At 42.1% G+C, this 23,644-nt stretch overlaps 1 protein-coding gene across 1 annotated transcript in view; it reads left to right on the top strand.

Moving 5' to 3' along the window:
• trip4 (thyroid hormone receptor interactor 4) overlaps window positions 1-21,421 on the top strand; it is a 92,665-nt gene extending 71,244 nt beyond the window's left edge. The window contains exon 13 of the mRNA XM_034079348.1: window positions 21,052-21,421. Coding sequence (XP_033935239.1) covers window positions 21,052-21,116 — 65 coding nt within the window. The 3' untranslated portion in view covers window positions 21,117-21,421. The remainder of the gene's footprint in view (window positions 1-21,051) is intronic.
• Window positions 21,422-23,644: the final 2,223 nt, after the last annotated feature.

Raw genomic sequence — 23,644 nt, 5'->3', positions numbered from 1 at the left:
AATGCACACAATGTTCATACTGCTTACTGCACATATTTCTTGTTTCATATTTCATATCCTATAATTCATTCATAGTATTTCCATGTAAATGACTGATTTATTTTATTGCTATTTAACTATATTATGTTACGGTGTCCTTAAAGATTTTTAGTTTTATATTAGATTTCTTGTTTTATATTTTATGTCTGCACCATGACATCAAGTCAAATTCCTCGTATGTGTGAACCTACCTGGCAATAAACCTGTTTCTGATTTCTGATTCTGATGCCAATTCAACTAATAGATGTCCAATGGTTGTTGGTTGAATATTGGATTGGAGCCACGTTTGCAATTGTGCGTAAAAAGAAACATTAATTCTATTTTCAAAGCCATTAAATAAACAAATGTGACATTTTTATGATCACAGCCACACCTCTAAGTTGCTTGAAAGGCGTACGTTGAAGCTAAGCCAAAAATGTTTGGGTTTTGTCTATTTTTTACGACAACATCAGTAGATGTTAAAGGATCTCTGGGAGTTTCTCTGTTATCAAACTTTATTAAAGAAAAATATAGAACAAACATTTAAAAACAACAACGTTTTGTCAAGTAGGGCTGATCTTTTGTATTCCCGTCTGTTGTCAAAAACGACATAAATATTTACACATTCAATCTACCACAGGCAGCAGTGCATCCTATTAGCACTGAGAAGTAAATATCAGTGCCCCCGTCATGCTCAGTTTAGACACAGACAAGATTGGAATATGCAGCACCAATTATAAACCTGCATGTATATCCAACCCATCACCGCTGAAACTGCCTGAAGCCCTGTCTCAATGCCTCTCTTTTCTGAAGGTTACACCGTGTCCAAGTCGACACGCTGAAGCCGCCATTAACACAGCTCCCTGTAAATGCATGGAACCATCCTGCACATTTCCATCATTAGCCGTACCTCCTCTGTGCCTCCCCGCCCCCACTCTTCAACAAAAATCAATAGCATCTGCTGCCGCACAGCTAAGCCTGCTTCACTGCTGATGGAGACAAACAGTGGGTGAGCTAAATTGATTAAGCATCCAGCTATTTTTAAAGATGATGATTTCCAAGTTTGTCATCATTGATGAAACAGTAAAATACGAGCCTTGACTTCTTTCATGTCCTGATGGTTCATACAAAGGAACAAAGTAATCATCTGCTATAATAATGTGATAAAATAAACATGAACATGTTATCCATGCCTACCACAGCTTTTGAGATAATGATGAAAGGGCTTCGACACACTCTGTGTCTGTGCAGAGATCATTTTGTCACATACCTACAGTAGCTTGTGGGTAATTAACCTGTGACACAGAATGCTGCTAAGCTAACAAACACTGCATAAGAGAGCTAATTGCTTGTCTTGGTATATTTGCAGTAATTATCAACCCCACCCATCTCCATAGCCACCCATGCACTTTTGAAATGTTAGCCTCTTTAAGTATTATCATAACTCACATGACAGCAAACAGTTAATCAGGAAAGGGCTTCACTTCCTTCACCCTGGGCTCCCTTCCCCCAGCTGCCTCAGTTTATTTGCACTGCATCTGTTTAAAGTGTGTATTTGCCTGAACAACAGAGGGTTGCACTGGGGGAGGAAGTGTTTGTTTATCCACATTTATCTTCAAATAACTACTATAGATTTCCTTGAATTGTTGTAGGTTGCCTTAATGTTAATGACGGAATATATATATATATATACATACATACATACACAAGCTTCTTTGTCAGGGATGCATACCTTATTCCTGCACACTCATGCGTGGGTACATTTATTTTTGAATGAATTCATCTGTGGGCCTGCGCGCATGAGAATAACACAGCTCAATTTCCATTTTTATGAACAATCCAGTTACCTCGGTCAGGGAGACTGATGGAGAGAGGTCTGCTGGATCAATGTCATTGTGCCTCTGGCATGCCAAGGAGCTTGTCCACAGTTACTGCTTCTTTTACATCCCCTCCCCCCTCCCCAACACACTCAGACACACATACAATGTAACGTACATACACTTTGTCACACATATCATTTCTCACATATTCACATTTTCCCTCACAATTCACACCCATCAGTAGCCTGGATATTTTCTGACATTTGACAGGCCCATCAGCCTTTTTCCTGCTCTCACTCCACAGACATCTTTTGCCTGAAGAGACCCAAACATAACCTTGAGCTAAATTAACCTTGAGCTTAATGAGCTGCTTAACCAGACCCAAGAGGTTCCTCGGATATTTGCTGGTCATAATGTTAGCCATGGGCGCTCAAGCATCGAAACGAGAACCTGAAAAGGAGAACAAACGTGCTGAAGAAAAGCTCTAAAACATTTGTTAGTAAGAATCATAGAGGTAAGAATCGGCCACTTTTAAAGCCCCAGCTGTTATTATTTTTGTCCGAACTGCTTCTCTCTCCCACACAGAAAGACACACACACACACACTATTTGGTGCATGCTTTCATCCAAAGTAGTAAGAATGATGTGCAGTGGGGGTGGAAGCAGTAACCCTGGCGATGTTTGTACTCTCTCTCCCCTTTGAGATGCACAGCACCACATGGAGCAAACAGATAGATAAATCCTTTAGCTGTGTACGATTAATCAGAAATGATGGTGGCTATTAGACAATGTCAGGCAAATGAAATGTGTTCCCCAGTTTCTTGTTGATGTCAGTGTAAGAACACAACAAGCCAAATGAAACCCCCCTCTGGGCTTTTATGATAAACAGCATGAAGATAGTCTGGCAAACTGTAACGTCTTTGCATTTGACTGTCAAAAAGAAGAATTCATCCCATCAAGTGCTTGTCTAAGACATGTGAGGCAGAGGTTTTTGTTCTACTCCCCCACTGAGGATCCTTATATTTGAAAGATGTGAAGCATACGGCAAAGACTTCATGCAAGCTTTGTGCGGTTGTCATATAATCCATATTATATATATGATATGGATTATGAAAGGACCCTGGCCTACAGAAACAAGCTCGTATTGAAATACACATATATCTATTGAGCCTAGGTACTGTACATTTTCAGTATCATTGTTTACTAAATTATGTAGTAGGGTGCATTCACATATTTGTTATTTCCATGAGAGTGCCACACAATCAATAATTGCAGTGTGCTTGAGTTGCTCTCTTTGTTTGTTGCTGCTGTTCTCTGTTGCTGAGTTAGTCGTATAAATCACAGTCGGAAAAGAAAATGGAAGATCCAAGTTTCAACAGATGACAAATTAGTTTAGAAAAATCATGACGTTTCTGACAGCTATCTTAGCTTAGCATAAAGACAGGCAGGTACATTCTGCAAGTCTTTCACCTTCCAAAGTTAACTAAATCTGCCTGCTAGCACCCCAAAGGCATTTGCTTTAGTACAAAGACATACGGAGTGAAAATGGCAATTTGTATATTTACAGACGGTTGCGTGCTTGCACTGTTTGTCTTTGGGCCAAATATTAGTCGAGACATCACAAAATAACTGTCATTTCAATGATATGTCCACAATAAACAATAACATTTTAAATAGTGATCTTTAAAGGTGCCGGTTGAGATTTTGTTAACTTGCTTTTGTCCTAGCTATATTTTTCTTGAATTTATTCTGAAGAGAGAAGACGGCAAAAAGCAAAAAATAAATTATCTGAATATCAAGACTCTGGTGACTTAATTAGTGTTTCAACAAATGTAGCTTATTCAATATTTGAATAATCATCTTGTTTGTTTTTAGTTTCAAGTAAAGACACATCCCCAGTGCATATTGTTGCAAATGCATTCGTAGATTAGTTTTAAGGTGTCATATTCACACCGAATATTCAAAAGTTACAATAGAGAATTGCCTTAAGTGAAATGTGTTTTGCCAATTGTTTCCACATTTTTCTAAAAGCAAAAATGTTGTTGGGCTAAATGAGTTTGAGTGGATTTACCTCCTGCCAGTGGAACAGAGTCTGGGTTTCAGATGGCTCGGTGCACAGTGTTTGAGGAGCAAATATGCATGTGGCTGTTCGTACCAAAAGCAATGTTATACAGTATTAATGAATCAAACTAATACATGGTCTTAAGTACACATTTTGATAGTCTGTGCATATGCAGCATATACACATGAAATGAATAGTTATGTTATTGTGAGCCAACTGGCAAACAACAAGCACTACTGTACTGTACATCACTATGCAGGAACAAAGCAATGCACACAGCTTCTCATCTCCTGACCTTACATCGTGTGTGTGTGTGTGTGTGTGTGTGTGTGTGTGTGTGTGTGTGTGTGTGTGTGTGTGTGTGTGTGTGTGTGTGTGTGTGTGTGTGTGTGTGTGTGTGTGTGTGTGTGTGTGTGTGTGTGTGTGTGTGTGTGTGTGTGTGTGTGTGTGTGTGTGTGTGTGTGTGTGTGTGTGTGTGTGTGTGTGTGTGTGTGTGTGTGTGTGTGTGTGTGTTGTGCCTGCAGGGGTGTCAGCGGAGGTTTAAGCTATTCAGCTTGCTGTCAGCACCGACACATTTCTCCCTCTGCACCGCTGCACAGATATGCAAATCCAGCATCCTCAGAATGCAGAGCACCAGATCAGCTTCAATTTATTCCATTCTGCTCTCTCTCTCCCTTTCTGCACTCACCCTCCCTCTCTGTTCTTCACTGTCTTTCTCCCTCACTGTCTCTCTCCCCCTCTCTGCTGTCTCCATTCTGCCTTTGGTTTTCTGTTTGGTGTGAGCTGCTCTGTGCATGGCATATGCCCCCAATGAGGAATTGTATAGAGGTGAGAGAATTTCTACCAAGTGTGGGTTTAGTGCAAAGAAGCACTTCAGACTTTAAATCTAGTACAAGGTACAAGAGGTGCGTGATTGCCTGAATGTATTCGCGTTTCAGCACATAATACTCTCCCATGTGTGTGTGTTTTATTCCTGGCGTTGTTGAGGATTGTTTGTATTGTACACACGCAACAATGCGCCTCTCCCTTTCCTCTTGTTAATTACCAGCAATAGAGGTCTACATTGCTAGTGGTAAAACACAATTAGTCAGTTGCCAAGCTGCTCTCAAAAAGGCTATCTCACCAACACACAGTGTCATCATTAATCTAGTCTCAGCATAATCTAAATGCCAATGTCTATCCTCTATGATCCATCCCCAGCCCACACTACATTTACATTCTAATTAGATGTGGCCGTGGCGGCTTTATAAGGACCCTTTTTAATAACAAGGCCGTATTCACCTTTTCAGAGTCCCATCGCGGCTGTAAAAAAGTGGGCTACGCTTTATATTTTGTCCCTTTGACATTGTGGCTGCTGAGGATTTAAGTAGCTTTTTAAATCCCTCGGCACCCGGGTGTGTGTAGCCTGACAAGAGGTTTGCTTGTCTCTAGAGGATGAATTGTAAATGCAATTGTAAGAAATTGAGATGTAGTGTCAAGACTATACACATCACTCCCAATTTGTCCGTAATACAGCATAAAGGATGTGTAATTGTAGTCCTAGTAGGATTGTTTTCAACATTTGTTTGAATAAAGGAATTAGTTTTCCTGGGATCAGTGGTGCTAAACAATGACTTCTGATAATGTGTTTTATTTGTAATTAGAGCTGCAACTACTTATTATTTTTCATTAACACTTTATCTACTGATTATTTTCTGGATAACTGACAAATTATTCCATTAAAAAAAAAATGAGTTCGGAAGTTAATGTTTTTTTCAGTATATTTGTTTTGTCTGACAAACTGTTTGCATAAGAATGTATGTTATTCAGCCTTAAAAAATAAGTAATCCAAACGATTTCAGATAGCCCTGAACCGTTAACCCAGTTGGCTTTGATTATTTCTACAGAGCCGATCCACATTTGATACTGTAGGATCAAACTGGTTTTCTAGGTATTATTACCACCTATTTTTCTAATAATTTATACGAAAAACTCTCCTTGTCCTATTTGCTTAGATGTGTCAGATGTTTAAACAGCATGAAGGCATTTGAGTTTTTGGATAATTGTGACTCTGTGGACAACATGTTGTTCCATCAAGAATATATTAGAGAAGTTGAGGTCCATCCATCCATCTTCTCCCGCTTATCCGTGGTCGTGTCGCGGGGGTAGCAGTTCCAGCAGAGCCCCAAACTTTCTTTTCCCTGGCGACATCAACCAGCTCTGACTGGGGGATCCCAAGGCGCTCCCAGGCCAGCGAACAGATATAATCCCTCCACCTGGTCCTAGGTCTACCCCTTGGTCTCTTCCCAGCTGGACGTGCCTGGAACACCTCCCTAGGGAGGCGCCCAGGTGGCATCCTAACTAGGTGCCCGAACCACCTCAACTGGCTTCTTTCGACGCGAAGGAGGAGCGGCTCAACTCCGAGTCCCTCCCTGATGACCGAACTTCTCACCTTATCTCTAAGGGAGACACCAGCCACCCTGCGGAGAAAACCCATCTCGGCCGCTTGTATCCGCGATCTCGTTCTTTCGGTCATGACCCATCCTTCATGACCATAGGTGAGGGTAGGAACGAAAATGGCCCGGAAGACAGAGAGCTTTGCCTTCTGGCTCAGCTCCCTTTTCGTCACAACGGTGCGGTAAAGTGACTGCAGTACCGTTCCCGCTGCTTCGATTCTCCGGCCCATCTCACGCTCCATTGTTCCCTCACTCGAGAACAAGACCCTGAGATACTTGAACTCCTTCACTTGGGGTAAGGACTCATTCCCTACTTGGAGTGGACAGTCCATCAGTTTCCTGCTGAGAACCATGGCCTCAGATTTGGAGGTGCTGATCCTCATCCCAGCCGCTTCACACTCGGTTGCGAACCGATCCAGTGAGTGCTGAAGGTCGCAGACCGATGAAGCCATTAGAACCACATCATCTGCAAAAAGCAGTGGTGCAATCCTTAGTCCACCGAACTGCAGACCCCCCCCCCCACGACTACGCCTCGAAATCCGATCCATGTATATTACAAACAGGATTGGTGACAAAGCGCAGCCCTGGCGGAGGCCAACCCTCACCGGAAATGGGTCCGACTTACTGCCGAGGACCCGGACACAGCTCTCGCTTTGGGAGTACAGAGATTGGATGGCCCTGAGTAGAGACCCCCTCACCCCATACTCCCGCAGCACCTTCCACAGTAACTCCCTGGGAACTCGGTCATATGCCTACAAAATACATGTAGACCGGATAAGCATACTCCCAGGCCCCCTCCAGGATCCTTGCGAGAGTAAAAAGCTGATCCTTCGTTCCACGACCAGGACGGAATCCGCATTGTTCCTCCTCAATCTGAGGTTCGACAATCGGCCTGACCCTCCTTTCGAGTACCTTGGAGTAAACTTTCCCGGGGAGGCTGAGTAGTGTGATGCCTCTGTAATTGGCACACACCCTCTGATCCCCCTTTTTGAAAAGGGGAACCACCACTCCGGTCTGCCACTCCTTCAGTACTGTTTCCTACTTCCACGCAACGTTGTTGAGACGTATCAACCATGACAGTCCCTCAACACCCAGAGCCTTCAGCATTTCCGGGCGGATCTCATCCACCCCCGGGGCTTTGCCACTGTGGAGTTGTTTGACGACCTCAGTGACCTCCCCCCGGGAGATTGGTGTTGATCCCCCGTCATACTCCAGCTCTGCCTCTAACATAGAGGGCGGAGTTGTCGGGTTCAGGAGTTCCTCAAAGTGTTCCTTCCAACGCCCTAACACTCCATCAGTTGAGTTCAACAACGTCCCATCCTTACTGTACACAGCTTGGATGGTCCCCTGCTTCCCCCTCCTGAGGTGTCGGACAGTTTTCCAGAACAACTTTGGTGCCGCCCGAAAGTCCTTTTCCATGTCTTCTCCGAACTTCTCCCACACCCGCTGCTTTGCCACGGCTGAGGCTGCTGGTACCTTGCAACTGCCTCGGGAGTCCCCCGGGATAACAAATCCCTGAAGGCCTCCTTCTTCAGTCGGACGGCTTCCCTGACCACCGGTGTCCACCAGGAGGTTCGAGGGTTACCGCCCCTTGAGGCACATAAGACCTTGAGACCACAGCTCCCCGCCGCGGCTTCGGCAATAGAGGCTTTGAACACCGACCACTCTGGTTCAATGTCCCCAACCTCCACAGGAATGCCCGAAAAACTCCGCCGGAGGTGTGAGTTGAAGGCCTCCTGAACTTGGACCTCCTCCAGACGTTCCCAGTTCACCCGAACTACACGTTTGGGCTTACCAGGTCTATCCAGAGGCTTCTCCCGACACTCGACCAGATGGTGATCAGTTGACAACTCCGCCCCTCTCTTTACCCGAGTGCCCAAAACATACGGCCTCAGGTCCGATGATACGATAACAAAATCAATCATGGACCTATTGCCTAGGGTGCTCTGATACCACGTACACTTATGAGCATCCTTATGTTCGAACATGGTGTTTGTTATGGCCAATCCATGACTAGCACAGAAGTCCAGTAACAAACCACCACTCCGGTTCAGATCAGGGGGGCCGTTCCTCCCAATCACGCCCCTCCAAGTGTCTCCATCATTGCCCACATGTGCTTTGAAGTCTCCCAGCAAGATTAAAGAGTCCCCTTCAGGAGCACCATACAGGACTCTTTCCAGGGTCTCCAAGAAGGCCGAATACTCTGAACTGCTGTTGGGTGCATAAGCACACACAACAGTCAGAGTTTTCCTCCCCATAACCCGCAGGCGTAGGGAGGCGACCCTTTCGTCCACTGGGGTAAACTCCAACAACGAAGCACCCAACCGGGGACTTGTGAGTATCCCCACACCCGCCCGGCGCCTCACACCTTGAGCAACTCCGGAGAAGAATAGAGTCCAACCCCTATCCAGAAGTAAGGTTCCAGAGCCGACGCTGTGCGTAGAGGTGAGCCCAACCAGATCCAACTGGTAACGCTCCACCTCCCGCACAAGCTCCGGCTCCTTCCCCCCCAGAGAGGTGACGTTCCACGTCCCCAAAGCCAGCTTCTGTCGCCCGGGTCTGGTCCGTCGAGACCCTCCGCTTTCACTGCCACCCTTCTGGCAGCGCACCCGACCCCATCGCTGTTTCCCGTAGGTGGTGGGCCCGCGGGACGGAGAAGCGGAGGTGTTGCCCACGTTGCCTTTTCGGGCTGTGCCCGGCCGGGCTCCGTGGCAAGCCCGGCCACCAGACTCTCGCCGACGAGTCCTCCTTCTGGGCCTGGCTCCAGAAGGGGACCCCGGGCTTCCTCCGGGCTGGGTATCCTCACTTCCTGGTTTTTCTTTCATGAGGTCTTTTGAACCAATCTTAGTCTGGCCCCTTGCCTGAGACCAATTTGCCATGGGAGACCCTACCAGGAACACAAGGTTCCAGACAACACAGCCCCCAGGTTCATCAGGGCACACAAACCTCTCTACCACGGTAAGGTGCTGGTTCTTCAGAGAGGAAGCTGAGGTATTTTCATTCTTCTGAATGCTGCCTTGAGTGTGGTGCGATATCTGATTGGGATAATAGAGTTTCTCATCACCAATTTGCTAACTGACATTAGTAGAGAAGATTACAGAGAAGAGAAGATTGTTAGTTTTTCTCTCAAAGTGTGTCATTAAACATCCTAATTAGATATTTAACTTGTTTGTTCTTTTGTGCTTTAGATAAAAAAAAAAAAATCCTGCAGATTAAAAAAAAAAATGCATGGTTTGTAACGGCCCTATGAAAATACATGTGTGTATTTGTCACCTCCAGAAAACATTGCTACACAATATCTTCACATACACAATAGTCATTTGCTGCTATGTTGATGCTCTGAATTTGGAAATTAGCATCTTTAATACAGTAGTCTATTGTTAAAATAAGGTTTAATTGGCGATTGTGTCTTAATTAAAGAAATATTTATTTGCACTTGACACCTTAGCTTTGGAACAATTTACCTTAGGCATGTTTCTGTACAAAAACGGAAAATAAAAATTGCTTTTTGAGAGTCTATGGCTTATTCTGTGTGGTCTAATCAACTTTGAGCCTACATGGATAATACATTATGGGAGTATTGTGACTTTCAATGTATTATGACCCCTGGTCACTTGCAAAGACTTCGTGTTTTAGCATATCATAAATTATTGGTTAAATTCTGTTCAGGTTTAACCAGTCCAATGAAAGCAAATGTACCAAAGATAAATGGATAACATCTATTTAAAACCAAAATATAGCTACTTTGACAATCTTCTTTAGAAATGTTGCTTCCTGCGATCAGAATGCTTTTAACTCTACTGTGCCGTAAGCTTTGTCTGCAGTTCACTGACACTGCACTAACTGTGTTCTTTAGTGGAGCTTAAAGCTGGAGTAGTGGATTCAAGAACAGTATGTACTTGGATGTAGTAAGTGAATTAGAAATTGAATTTGTTAATGCAGATTCTTTACATTCTCTTGGATCTTAGTCAAGACAAAGGAAACGTTAATGCTCAGACACGGTTATGTGGGGAAATGCTAAATATATATCCATAACACCCTGAGAGTTTATGTATTCATACATAAAACAAGAAGTGACACAGTGCATGGAATTGATTTTATTTTCATCTGTAGCGTTCATGTGGCCTACAGCTGACATCCCTGCTTGTCCTGTAAGGTGAAGAATGAACATCAGAACCCTGTGGCCATGACAATAAAATCTAATTGAAGGGAAATCCTAAGTAAATTGCCCTGAAATCTCGCCAAAAACCTATATAATTACAAATGTGTTGCAATATGTGAAGTAGTTCCTTAACAACACTGCTGAGCTCCAGTACTCTCAATAACTGTTCTGCAGCAGCAGCATAGGAGCGTCGAAAGGAAGTGATTGATTAGCTGTGAAGCTCTGGTCCTATTTTCGAGAATCGCTCCTGGCTGCAGGGGAACATCAGCACAGGCAACTCCCAGTAACTGATGGACCTTCATGCTCTGTCATTACAGGTTTCCCAGTAATTGCGCTTGTAAATCCTGAGCCAGTGATTCTTTTAAACTGGCGAAGTTTAACTAACGGCACTCTTCAAAAGAAAGGATAAAGCATCAATGGTGCTATGAAGGAGTAGGACATGTAACACATGGCTTCCAGAAGGAAAGTCCAGCTGCTCTCTCGTTTGTGTGCAACAAGAACTGGTTGTGAGCAGAACAAATCTCTGAATCTCCTCTTATGCTTCATTATATGTTCAAACTAATTAGTCATTTGGTGTACCTTGCCAAGAGCGACTTAAATTAAAAACAAATGACATCATCGTTAGTAATCTGCTGTTGTAACAAATGTTAAGATTTGGTTATTGCAACATTTTCAAACTTAATTTTTTTTTAAATGCAGATGTCTGTACACTTTACAGGTTAAAATATTAACATTAAATTACACTTTTAACCAGCCAATGTTGTGTTCATAAATTGCAAATATAGGATAATTTAAGGGTTAAACCTCAGAGGGAACTGCATAGAACAAGGATCAGTTGTATGGCTTGTTTCTTTCCTTTTGCAAGAAAAACGTCTATGATCATTAGAAAAATACCTTATTCAAATGGCCACAGAGGTGCAAACATTTGGATAATGTATTTTGTTCTGCTTTAATATCCTGTTTCAAGGGAGCTTAGGGCAGAAACAGCTGTGACGTATTTTAAAGCACTCGTGAACAAAAGAAAAAACTGTCAGCTCTGGAAACGTTTATTCCGTATTTCCAGATGACTGAAAAGATGCAATAAACGTTCTCTCTGCACATACCAGGATCTGATTGCCTGTTGACAGATAATGACTTGAAAAGGTTTTAGTCGTGTCCAACATTGTTTGGCTGACAGACTTCAAACTGTTCACACGTAAGCTGAGCTCTCCTTTGTTTTTCAGCTGTACAGGAAATCAAGCTTTAGGATGGTTGTTTATCATGTATGTTTGCAGTGTGAATATTTTGTAAGAGGCGAAGAAAAGGCAATTGCTTTGGCCAAGTGACTCCAGATGGGAGCCATGACACCATGTCTGAGAGGAGAAGCTTCAAGTTTGTGTTTTGGCCTGTAAATATCAAGTGACTCTAATTAGACATTATGTTTAAGGAAGGAAGTTTTAAAACTGAAACAATGTCAACAGAAGGGTAAGTAATGATCATCGACCAAGCCCTCAAACGTTTTAGAACCACAGACCCATTTACTGTAGGCTGATGTTTATTTTTACACCAGCATAGCCTCCAGCACGTAATCAATACGTATACTCTGTGACACCATTGTCTAGCTCTTGGTCAAACTTCGATGGATTACCGCCAACAGGCTTCTTTCCCATTTAAATAATAACAATCGGTGTATTGTTCAGCTCTGTGTTGCATGGACTCATCCATTATACTAAACATGTTGCTCAGGCTCTTCTTCTCTCTGCAGCAACTTATGTTTGATGTTGGCTCCTGTTTACTGAGGCATTTGGACAGCAACCAGAACATCTAAACTAAAGTATTGACTGTCAATGAGCAGTTATACTTTATTCCCTGATCTGGAAGCTCTTAACACTGAAGTTGTTAAGGATATACCACTCAGATTTTAACTGCTTGTCAAGGTGTTCGAGGCTTCTAACTATAAGCTTCACTCTCTAACCCGCAAGTCCAAAATAAACGTGTCAAACATAAAGTGGGGTTCCGACAGTCCGACATAGTTGAGGGAAATACTGTTTTAGTCAGCTGGAGGTTGCCTTCGTCACTCAATTTCGTAACTCTCTGAATGTGACAATCTGACAGACAAGCTCACTTTCTGCAGCAGCCAGCCAAGTGCGTGTTGGAAAAGAAAGTTGGCACGGCTCCAAACTGATTTTTTTTTTCTTCTCCGAATTCCTCACATTATTACTTGTTCCTATGTGCTGGTAGTGATTGAGTCATGTGCTCAGCCAAGAGGCGAATGAAGTAAGACTGAAATAAGTATCGAATTCCAAACAAAAGGTCCAGCCTTAGACTGTGACCTAATTTAAGACCCTGGTGGCCTGGAGGAAGAAGCTACAGTTCGGTCGATTCCGGTTTAGCCAGTCCACTTTGGTGTCTGATCGTCTCAGTTTAATTTAATGTAAATTGTCTGAACCGGCGGAAGGTGATATGCCACGTTATAGTGAGATCCTTGCAGATTCTGGTGTAAATATAATTTTCTTTTTGAGTAGAGCACTGCCTATTGTGTATCCAACCCCCTTTGTAGGGCCGTTCAGTCATGTTTGGTGCTGTTTCTGTACCAGGCAGTTGTTCTCCCTGTCAGTCTTGTATTTATTCAAGCGTCTGAGGTAAAGCAGTCTTGTCCTTGCTTTCAACCGAATCACTATCAGCGCTCAGGTCTCTCCAAAGAGGATCCGTTGATATTAACAGTGACGCACTTCCTTCAATGCTTCTTTCCTAAGTCTACTCTCAGCTCCTTAGTCTTGCTGACATTTAGAAATAGATTGTTATACTGACACCAGCAGTTCAGGCTTTTAGGAAATAGCCTCTACTTTGGCACAGGATGAGTAACAGTTATTGGAAAATACATGAACAACGATCTGTATCAGCTAACCTCCACTATATAACATTTATATTCTTATGAATTCTTACCTTGAACAACATCTGGATTCTCGCATAATCATGCAATAATAAGATCCCTCGAAAATCCATCTTGTCTGGGTCTAAGTAATGCTTTTGGTTCTGACCGAGCAGCGTCCAGTGAGGAGCTGAGGATGGGTTTATGCAGCAAAGAATGTCTGATGCTGCTGCAGACTTAAAGGTCCCATGTCATGCTTTTCCGGTTATTACCTGTCCCCTTGTGTGTTATGTAGCTTTTTATGTAAACGGTCTGCAGAGTCACAAACCCTCAAAGTACACCCTGTAGCGAGTACAACTCTAACACAGAAAAGACCTGTCTATGCTGCCCCAGAACGCCTCGTTGGAGATTTTTCTTTTTCAATTGTTTTCTTCCGGGTCTAAGTGACGTAACAACGACCAATCCGTGGAGCTCCTCACACACCAGGATCCCTTGGCGTCACTATCAAACGCAGTGGGGGGACCTTTAGCATCGATTTTCAACGATGGTAATAGACGAGTTGGGATCGCGGAGAAACACTCACTCAGCCTTATCTTTTCTCAGGCTGTGAGTGTGTGGCAAACTGTGTGGCGAACAGCCTGGCTGTGAGTGTGTGTGTGTGTGTGTGTGTGTGTGCTCAGGCTGAGTTCCGCAATGTCCGCTGTCTCACAGACCCCGCGCAGCAACCAGGAAACAACACCAGTATTCCAGCTCACACTGTTCGCTCCTCGAGCCTCAAAGGGCAGAGTAGCGAGCCTCGCAACGTCCCACCAACGCGGCACCCAGACCCCACGCAGCATTCTCATCTGTTTGTCCTTACTGGTGTCATTTTCTGGTTGCTATCAAACGCCATTGTAACACATAATCACTGATGTTCCGCTGTAACGGTGATGGACTCATCATATCAGAGTGGGCGAGCTGACCAATCAGAGCACAGTGGTCTCACGGGGGGGGGGGCTCCAACAAGCCGTTTAGGACAGAGTGAATACACATACTATACAGAGATGCTGTATGAGAAACCAATGTGATTTTGGAAAATTGCACAATGTAAATCTATTCTAGTAGACCTCAACAATGGAATTATGATCAATAGAAATGGCCATGACATGGGACCTTTAAGCCGTCATAGAAAGATGTTTCATCTAATCACCTGCCAAGTCATTTTTCATATATGCCTGCCCTTTTTCTAAACCGTTGTCAATGACAGCTTCTCAGATGGCTCTGTGTAAGAAACCATCTGGCTCGTCAGGTTATATGAATGCTAATAGGGAGACTTAAAGTGTTGCTTATAAACTGAACAATGTTTTTTTGTAAATCTGTTCAAATGTAAATCCTCGTGCTGTTGTGTGGGCGGAATATAATAAAGCACTTAAAATCACAGAGTATAAGCATTTATCAAATTGTAAATTGCTGTTAATTATCAAACATTGACTTAATTCAAAACCACAAGCTCATTTTAACTGTTATTCTTAAAACCTATGAAACAAAGCTGAAAAAGAGCATAATGCTATTGAAAAAGACGACTAATGGCCTTATAACAGTCTGTTTTATAGTCTGCATTGGATCTCTTTGGGAGGACTAATATAAAGCAGCTATCATCTTTTCCTCACTGCTCCACTTCCGCCCACCAACCAGCACCACCTTTGCTGTCCCCGACTTGTCAGACACTGGTTCTCTGGCGAGTTGTGACGAACTGTCATGTGCGTGACTAAACCGGCTCAACAGTGTGCTGTGGGTTGGAGAAATCACTCATCCATTACAGCCCCTCAGTGTCTATGAAAACAGCTTCAGGCAGGGAGGTTTGGACCAAGAGATGGAGAGAGACTGTTTTCTCTACAGTGGGGAGCATGGTTCATGCCTCTCCCTAACCCCTTGCAAACAGCATGCCAGCGCAAGTCTCAAACAGCACCTTCTCTATCCACTTGTAAATTCACCAGCTCGGAAGCACAGGAAGGGAATGTAAATTAGGTGTGACTAACAGCAAGATGGGAATCCAGGCAGTTTTCCCCCCACCCTGGATACCGAGGGTTTTGTACACATCCACTTTCCTGCAGTGCTCCAGGCGGTCGGCTTGGTTTCACATACAGAATGACTTGGAGGTGTACTAAGCTGAGGCTTGATAAGGAAAAGAAGATAGAAGGGCAGTGCTGAGCTGGAGTCAGAATGAAACCTTTTTAAAAAACCTATTAGATTCATCATGAACTGGGAGCCCTTTCACGTCATCTTAAAAACCATTGGACCAGTCATGCCTTCTGATATAAGGGAGATACATCTGCCATGTGATTTATCCGAAGCATTGTAGCTGTATTGACCAACACTAGCTTTGTAGACATCGGTACAATAAAATATTTTATATGTTGAAAGATAAGGCTGCAGATTCAAACAAATCCCATGAAAAGACTAGAATGAACGATAAATGTATCCTATTAACAGCAAGTACAGCCTGTGTATCCAAAGGCTTATGCAGACTAGGCCATAAAGCTCCATTGTTGAACCAAACTATTACAAAAATAGTGCCTCAAATTGTATACCTAACAATAAACTTTCCCACGGCACCTTGTGCACATAACACCCACCACTGCACCAATGTATTTTGATCCTCAGCAGAAAATAGCACCAATAGCATGCATAGCAAATCTACTAAACACAGTGGTAACAAGCACATTATTGGTTGGATTGCTATGAAATTAAGTATACTGTAGACATTGGTTCATTACTTTGGTGATTTTCTCATTTTGCAAGACAAGACAAGGCAAGACAAGTAAACTATTGTACATTTTAACAACAAGGCGATTGCTTTGCAAAAAACTTTAAAAGCTCTGAGACAAAGTGCAGGTTTAATTGTTTTCTTATCCTTTAAAATAGCTCGACATCCACTAAAAGGATTGGCACAAAATCTATTACAGACATGAATCCTTTTTTGGTGTATCCGACTGACATTTCCTCTAGCACCTGAACAACTAAAGACATCCCATCAGCTGCTGCTGTCCTTTATGGATTATCAATTGTTAGCATGCTAACAAGCTAAATGTAGATGCGAGCCTGGTAAACATTCAACCTTAACATCAGAATCTTAGCATTTTCATTGTAAGCCTGTCTGTTTGCAAATCACCATACAACCTCTTGGAGAGGCTTGCATTGCCCTGGACTTATAGAGCTTTGTTTTAAAGTGAACCTCTACACTGTGGACCATTTTAATAAATGTGTTTATGAATAATTGGGCTTGGGGCCGAGTATCATGGAGAGTGTATGGAAGTTGGAAAGTGTACACGGAAAAAATGAAATGTTGACTTTAATTAAATGTATTAGGTCAACAGATTTCACATAAATGTATTAGGTTAGTGGAAAGCAATAATATTAAGTTCAAAGTTTAAATATTAGGTTCCACTTAATACTATTGCTTTCAACTAACCTTATCAAATTATGTGGAACCTGTTGACATAATGCATTTAATTAAAGTCAACGTTTCAGTTTTTTCAGTGTAGATAGACTATTTTGATTAATTTGTGAGATTTATTGGCAAGAATTTGAGTAACACCGGCTTTATCTATTAATCCAGACCACCGACATCAGTGTGTGACCTGAATATTCACCAGTTCATATGAGCTTTTCTATAAACCACAGCTTTGTAAAATGTGCTGGTGCAATATATGCCTTCCCATCTGTTCTTTGACACCTTGTTTGAATTCCACCCATTAAATCCTGCCATTTAGTTTCAGATTGTTAAAGCCTATTCACTCTCAACTTCGTTTTACTCTCCAGGCAGTATACTTGTAATAGACTCTGACTTGGTTATTGTGGGAGCCCAGTGGGAATCAATGTAACAGATACTGTTGAAGGTGTTACATTCGATCATAGAGCGGGTGGTGCTCCACTTTTAACTTTCCCCCTTTCTGTATCATCATCTGTCGGCATGCAGTCATTTACTCATGTCGAAAGTGTGTCATCAAAACATGTGGTTAAAGTGTATATGCGAGCTCTTCTGGGTTTATTATCCAGGTGCATTGGGAGTGCTATGTAATAAAAGATACAAAGTTCAGCCTTTTTATTCTTCAGTGCGTAGGCAGTTACTCTCCCTGAAAGAGAAACAGCCACCAGCCAATTATTCTCATGATTATTACTGCAAGGAAGCGGACGGGCCTGCATGTTATTGATGTCAGCCAGGATGTCAATGGACCTCTATTTCAGTCTAATAAATGCTCTTTGCTCTACTGCCCCTGGCTTTTCAAGGGATTGTGAGAGTGCGCTTTCCATCAGCGATGAGCTGTTTTCTCCATTTATGTGTAACGGGAATAGTATGCATGCAGTCATATTTGTGAATATGTGAGAAGGCTATCCAAGTGAAGTTCAAGTATAAGCGTCTGTGTTGCTCAGCGTGTGTTCAGGAGTGTGTTTTACGGTCTTGATGATGGAGCGCCAGCCTCTGCAGACAACCTGTGCTTATTTTATGGCCTCCTCCCCAGCTGCAGCATGTGGGCAATAAACCTTTCTCTAGCAATCTCCAAACAGTGCAGCAATCAATGGGAAATTATCTCAGCCAATCGATGGGTCAGCCTTTCTATTTCTCCCTCTCTCTACCTCTCCTATCTGTATCCCCTTCTCCCACCACCCCCTCCCTCTCCTCATCCCTTCTGTCTCATTTTTGCTGTCTCCCTGTTTTTTCCACCCACTCCTCCTTTTACTTGTGTTCCCTCCAGCTCTCTTCGCTCTACTCTGAAATGCGACAGCTCAGCAGCTCCAGAGCCATTAGCAAAAGTCGCCTTCAACCAAGGAATATGTAACATTGCTGGGTTGACTTTCTTGGCAAATATAATGAGTCTGACTTGTTCATACAACCAGAAAATACCCTCTCTGACAGAAGTGACAACAAGCCCCACTTACTCTCTGTTGTTGTTGTCGTCCTTGGTCGATCGTGGCCAACTTCTTAAAATCTTGTTATTTCACCATTCTTCATGCAAGGATTTATTTTTAATAAGTTAAAAAAATTGCCTAAAGAACATTCAGTAGCGCACAACAGGAGAGCATCTGTGTAGGAGGCATTCCCACTTATTGGAAATACTGTGTTTGGTTTCATTGAGGGGTTGTGGCTATGTACAGAATGCAGGGGGCACACCATGTAGTTTGTTATTCCAAGGTCACGAAGCTGCGAAGCCAAGTCTTTTGCAGTTCCTTGAGTTTGTCTTACTATTTTGGACCTTTTAACAACTACAACATCTAGTTGTCTCTCCAGTTTGACATTTTTGTTGGCATTTATGTTTAAATCTTCTTCCCGATCTTCTGGTTATAGGCCACTCACTTGGGATGAATCTCCCAGACGATGAGCCACTTTATTCATACATGAGCTCAATCAGACATCATACAGGCTTGGACACATCCCTCCCAATATTCAGATACGCTCAAAATGTCAGTGTGTGTTTTACAGCTTGTTACCTAGCTCCTAGGTGGCCCGAAGAATAATGAATGGGTGATACCATAGTTGTACCACAGGATATGTATGCAACTAAAAATGTTGGTAAATCTGCACATGGAGCTAACCGTGCAGTACGTCTGCTTAAAGCTTTTTTCCGGACTGCTTGTTTTGACCTATCTCTTATAAGTTTGTTTTCATATTTGCTCATACACATTCGGAAAAACATACAAGAAAAACTACAAGCGCCAATTTTCTGTATAATAACTGACGCACTCTCCCGCCCAACACAAACAATGAATCAAGAATGAAGCATTTCTGTCATGGTGGATTTATTTAAAACTATCTTGGATAACCATTTGGCAGCTTTCAGCCAAATTCCAGAGGTGTTCACGCCTCAGCAGCACTTGCTCCTGGCGTAGCACACTGACAGGCATTCAGACAGGCTTGGAAATGGTGAGCAAACAGCACTTCTCCTAAACACCTTGTTTATGCTGCTACTACCCACAGTCAGCCATAAACGTAACAACATGAAAATAAAGGACAAGTGACAACCACTACCCCTGCCTTTTGTTTCACCCCAGGCCCTCCAAGCCACTGTCATGGTTTACCAAGCAGGAGGCACTCTTATTATTTGCCTTGCCGTTAAAGACAGGCAATGGTTATTAAAACCAACTTAGGTTGTTCTGCAAAGAGAATCAGTGGAAACAGAGGAATTTGATGTATTAAAGGCTAAAGGTGTCAGATAAAGTCTGTTAGGGGGTCAGCTCCGGTCAGTATCTGCAGGGTGTTTGTTTTCACACCATGGCTACAAGCATTTATATAAATAGCAACTTGATCAAATCCCTCTTTAAGATTCCCAGCTGTTATCATCTTTGTCAGCATTCTCGTCTGTGCTTCACATTGAATCCATGAGCAATACATTATAACCGTGGATATTCTCACAACAATGGAGGCTTCTGTTTTACAGCCTGTAAATGACAGTCAGTCGGCTAATCAGCAAGTTCCTGCAGGACAGGTGCTGACAACAGGCTGAGCTGCAAAATCCAAACAAAGTGATTAATGAAAGAATCCTTGACTGTTACATTCTTGGCAAACCAAAAAACATGCACAGACATTTACATTCCCTGGATACATCAGTGGAGCACACTGAGAAACGATTTGATTGTTACTACTGAAAGGGCTTTTTATATGCTGCTTTTCTTTGGTTTGTCTTTTTGCTCGAGTTCTGGCTGTTTTTGCAGATCATTTTGATAAAGGTGTCCCGCAAGGATCAATAATAGGCCCTCTAGTATTTTTTGCATAATGAATAATAATGATTTTCAAACTGAATAATGCATTATCCGTTTAATGCCGACCATACCATCTTGTAGATTTGAACAATACCAGACAAGGTTTATTCTTGTGAGGCTTGTTTATGATTTTCACAAGTGCACATAGTTTTGATGTTCCTACTCCAATCCATACTCTATGACTAGATACATTACATAATTATAGGAACTTGGTTAGATTACAAAACCCACAAAAACTCAGATTGAAAACATCGTCCAAAATTTCTATCTAAATTTAATTTAAACAATGTGTTATATTTTTAAACAAAAACATAACACAATACAGTTAACTATAAAGAGATGCCATTTACCACAGTTGCATTCAATTGATTAATCAAGACATCTATCACACACACACAACACTGTCACATATGAGATGGTCATCACAGACTGTGTTTTTATTTGAACAGCTGTGCTATCAAAAATAGGTACGGACAATAGCTTCCCTCAGTGACTTCAAAGTTCTTACTTTGAAATTCTGCATATTGATATTTTTAAATATAGAATATGTGACTGTTTAAATAGTTAATTCTGTTTATAAAATGTATTTTTGTTGTTTGTAGAAGACTTAAAAACCTTCTTTGTAGCTGAGTATTCTCTTTTTCCTCACTAACAGTATATATTACAATACATCTACAGTATATAAATGAATAAAGGCACCTTATTTCACTGCTAACAAAAGTTATGTTCTAATTGCTTTTAGAAGTGGAGTAAAAGGTCAGATATGCCTTTTACTACCTCATCACCCTCTCTCTCCTCTGTCTATCCGAGGCCGCCTCTAATCAGCTGGCCTTGAGCTCTCAGAAAGGTCACTGTCCCTTTGATGGGGTTTTGATTCATCCTTTCCTCTTTCTCCCCTCCCACCCTTCCCTTTCACCCCCTTCCCCCCCCCTCCCACCCTTCCCTTTTACCCCCTTTCCCTCACAGGGAAGCTGGAGAGCCAGTACCACCAGGGTGCCAAAAAGGGGCTGGTCCCATCGGCCGCAGACTGACGTCAGAGGAGAGGCAGAGGAGGAAAAACAGTCTGATCTCACGAGAACGTGGCATAGATGTTTTCCAAGAATGGCTCCATTCCCCACTAGGTTGTCCTGACATTTATCAGAGTTATCAATGCTGACATATTATTGTTATCAGCTCTACACCTGTTGTTAATCAGTGGCATTTGACATTTACATAAGGTATATTGCTTAAACGTATGCAGAACATAGACATGTAATAATTGGGAAACATTTCTACAATCTTCTTTATCTCTGTTTCATTTTCTGCAGAAATAAAATAGAAAAATCCTTTGGTTTCATTTGGTGCTTCTCTTATTCCAATTAAAATATTGTTTGCCAAAAAACAGCTTAGATGGCATGTTTTATGAAAATGTTCTGCCAACATCTACTGGTATCTCTAGGCTCAAATGACAAACTAGATTTTTCTTTATTTTGTTGTAAATCGTTCATCATGAGACATTTATTTTTAGTCAAGAACCAAAAAAGCACAAGAGAAATGCCGTCCCTGTCTCTCCTCATCAGGGACAGGCCTGTCGTTACCCTTCTCACACCTCAGTCCACATTTAGACCAACAATAGAGTGGTGTTAAACAACACAGCCTCCTCATTCATTTCAATGGGAACATTTTATTGGCACTGCAGGGGGGCATGATGCAGACAAATCCTGCTAAAACAATGTAGGGTCGTCAAGCAAAAGTGTTCTTACTGGTTCATCATCGGAATCCAACATCACGCAGCAACACATTGTTAAGACCAATAAAATACATGCATATGCACTTTCAATATATTTTAGTGTGTAAATGTTAGTATTGTGCTCATTACATTAATAACATTGCAAGCATTGAGCAGGAGGACAAAATAGTTGTTGCGATTATACATTTTCTGTTGTAAAATCCTGCCTTAAGGGAATTAGCAATCTTAGATTTGTTGACATATTATTCAAACTGGACTTCATGAATAGCATGTATCTACTTGTAGCGTCATGCTGAGGGAAATATGTGGGTTCTTTGGAACCAGATAAAATGAAACCATTAGAAGTATCAAAATGTGTGTTAACTACGTTGAAAATCTCAAAAGACTAACTTTTAATGGATTTTAAAAATGAATCCTCACTTCACCACTTTAAATGGATTAAAAAAACGTCACTTTAAAAGTTAAAATGAATTTTGATAAATGAACCTTACGTGTCACTATGTTTTGGGCGATACAAGTTTTAATATCTCCATAGATATTAATAGTGGCAATTTAAGACCCCCTCAGCCATTACTCCCACTCTTGTTCGTCACAAAGATGCTTCACATGATTGTACATCACAAGTGTTGTATTAAGTTAAGTTACAGTATTAAGATAAGAAATCCTTGAGGATTACCTCAGATTTTCCGCACTGTTGACTCTTATTGTAAAAGCGTTCTCCCACTCTCTGTTGAGACCAACAGAATGAGGCTTTTACAGAATTAAATTGGATGAACTATTAACATAACAACATAAAAATTGTTTGGTATGACTCATTCGGCATTGGCTTTTTTAAACTGTCATAGGATTCATGGTGGACTAGTTAATCATGCTAGCAAAGATGCCAAGTTTTTAGTAAACCCCATTCTCTTCTTGAATATGCACCAACTACAAGCTCTGAAACAATTAATTTAGATTTCTTAAAGCTCTTGTATGCTTCATTTTCAAGTAAACACAGATTTCTGACACCTTTATCATGAATGATGTCCCTCTGGTTCGAGTGCTGTTGTGACAGGCTCGGATTGATAGTCTTCTAGTGTAATGTATTTCTGTATCTCGACATGTTACCTGTCCATGCATTGCTGCGTGTTTATTTCCTTTGAAATGCGTTGAGGGGCTCCTTTGACTAAGCTGTTTCTAGCCTGAAGGCGTATTTCACTGTGGTTTGAAAAGCATAGCATGAATCACCAGCACACACCCATCCCAAGTTGTTATGTTTTTCCTGTGCCTGGCATTGTAATTTGCCCTTGATTAGATTTACTCTTGTTTGAGTTGCAGATTAGCTACAACTCTGTGCTCCACTCCATTCAGCATGAGAACGCATAATTGCACCATCCCTCCCAGAATCTCCTTGAGTATGTAAGAGGTCTCTTTTGTACGTTTCTCCATAGAAGGTGGGATCTTCTTAAGAATTTACTAAATTCATCCCCCAGTGATTCAGTGATGACAGCTCCTGGCCCTGTGGGTGGCCTCTCTTCTGTCTCCCTGATCAGGGGCACTTCCCGTGGACGAGAACAGACATCCCAAGTTCACATAAACAAGGGCTCTGTGCTGTCATGCTGAACAATTAGGCACATGCAGTTTGTACTAAGCCTCTTTAGATAAACCATAAGATCATGTGCTGTTGGTTTTTCATGTGTTGTACTTGTGTGGGAGAAATGTTGTAGGTGACCTATTTAAAAGTGAAAAAAAGCCATGTTGTCTGAGCTTCAGGGAGTTGCAGCTTAGCATAGAACTGGAAATGTGTAAACAGAGAAAGCATGTTAATTTGATGCTGGTAGCAGGATTTTG

The sequence above is a fragment of the Pseudochaenichthys georgianus genome, chromosome 3 (genome assembly GCF_902827115.2).
Source record: "Pseudochaenichthys georgianus chromosome 3, fPseGeo1.2, whole genome shotgun sequence".
NCBI lineage: Eukaryota > Metazoa > Chordata > Actinopteri > Perciformes > Channichthyidae > Pseudochaenichthys > Pseudochaenichthys georgianus.
Note: the sequence above shows the minus strand (reverse complement) of the source record. Positions and strands in the feature narration are given on the sequence as shown.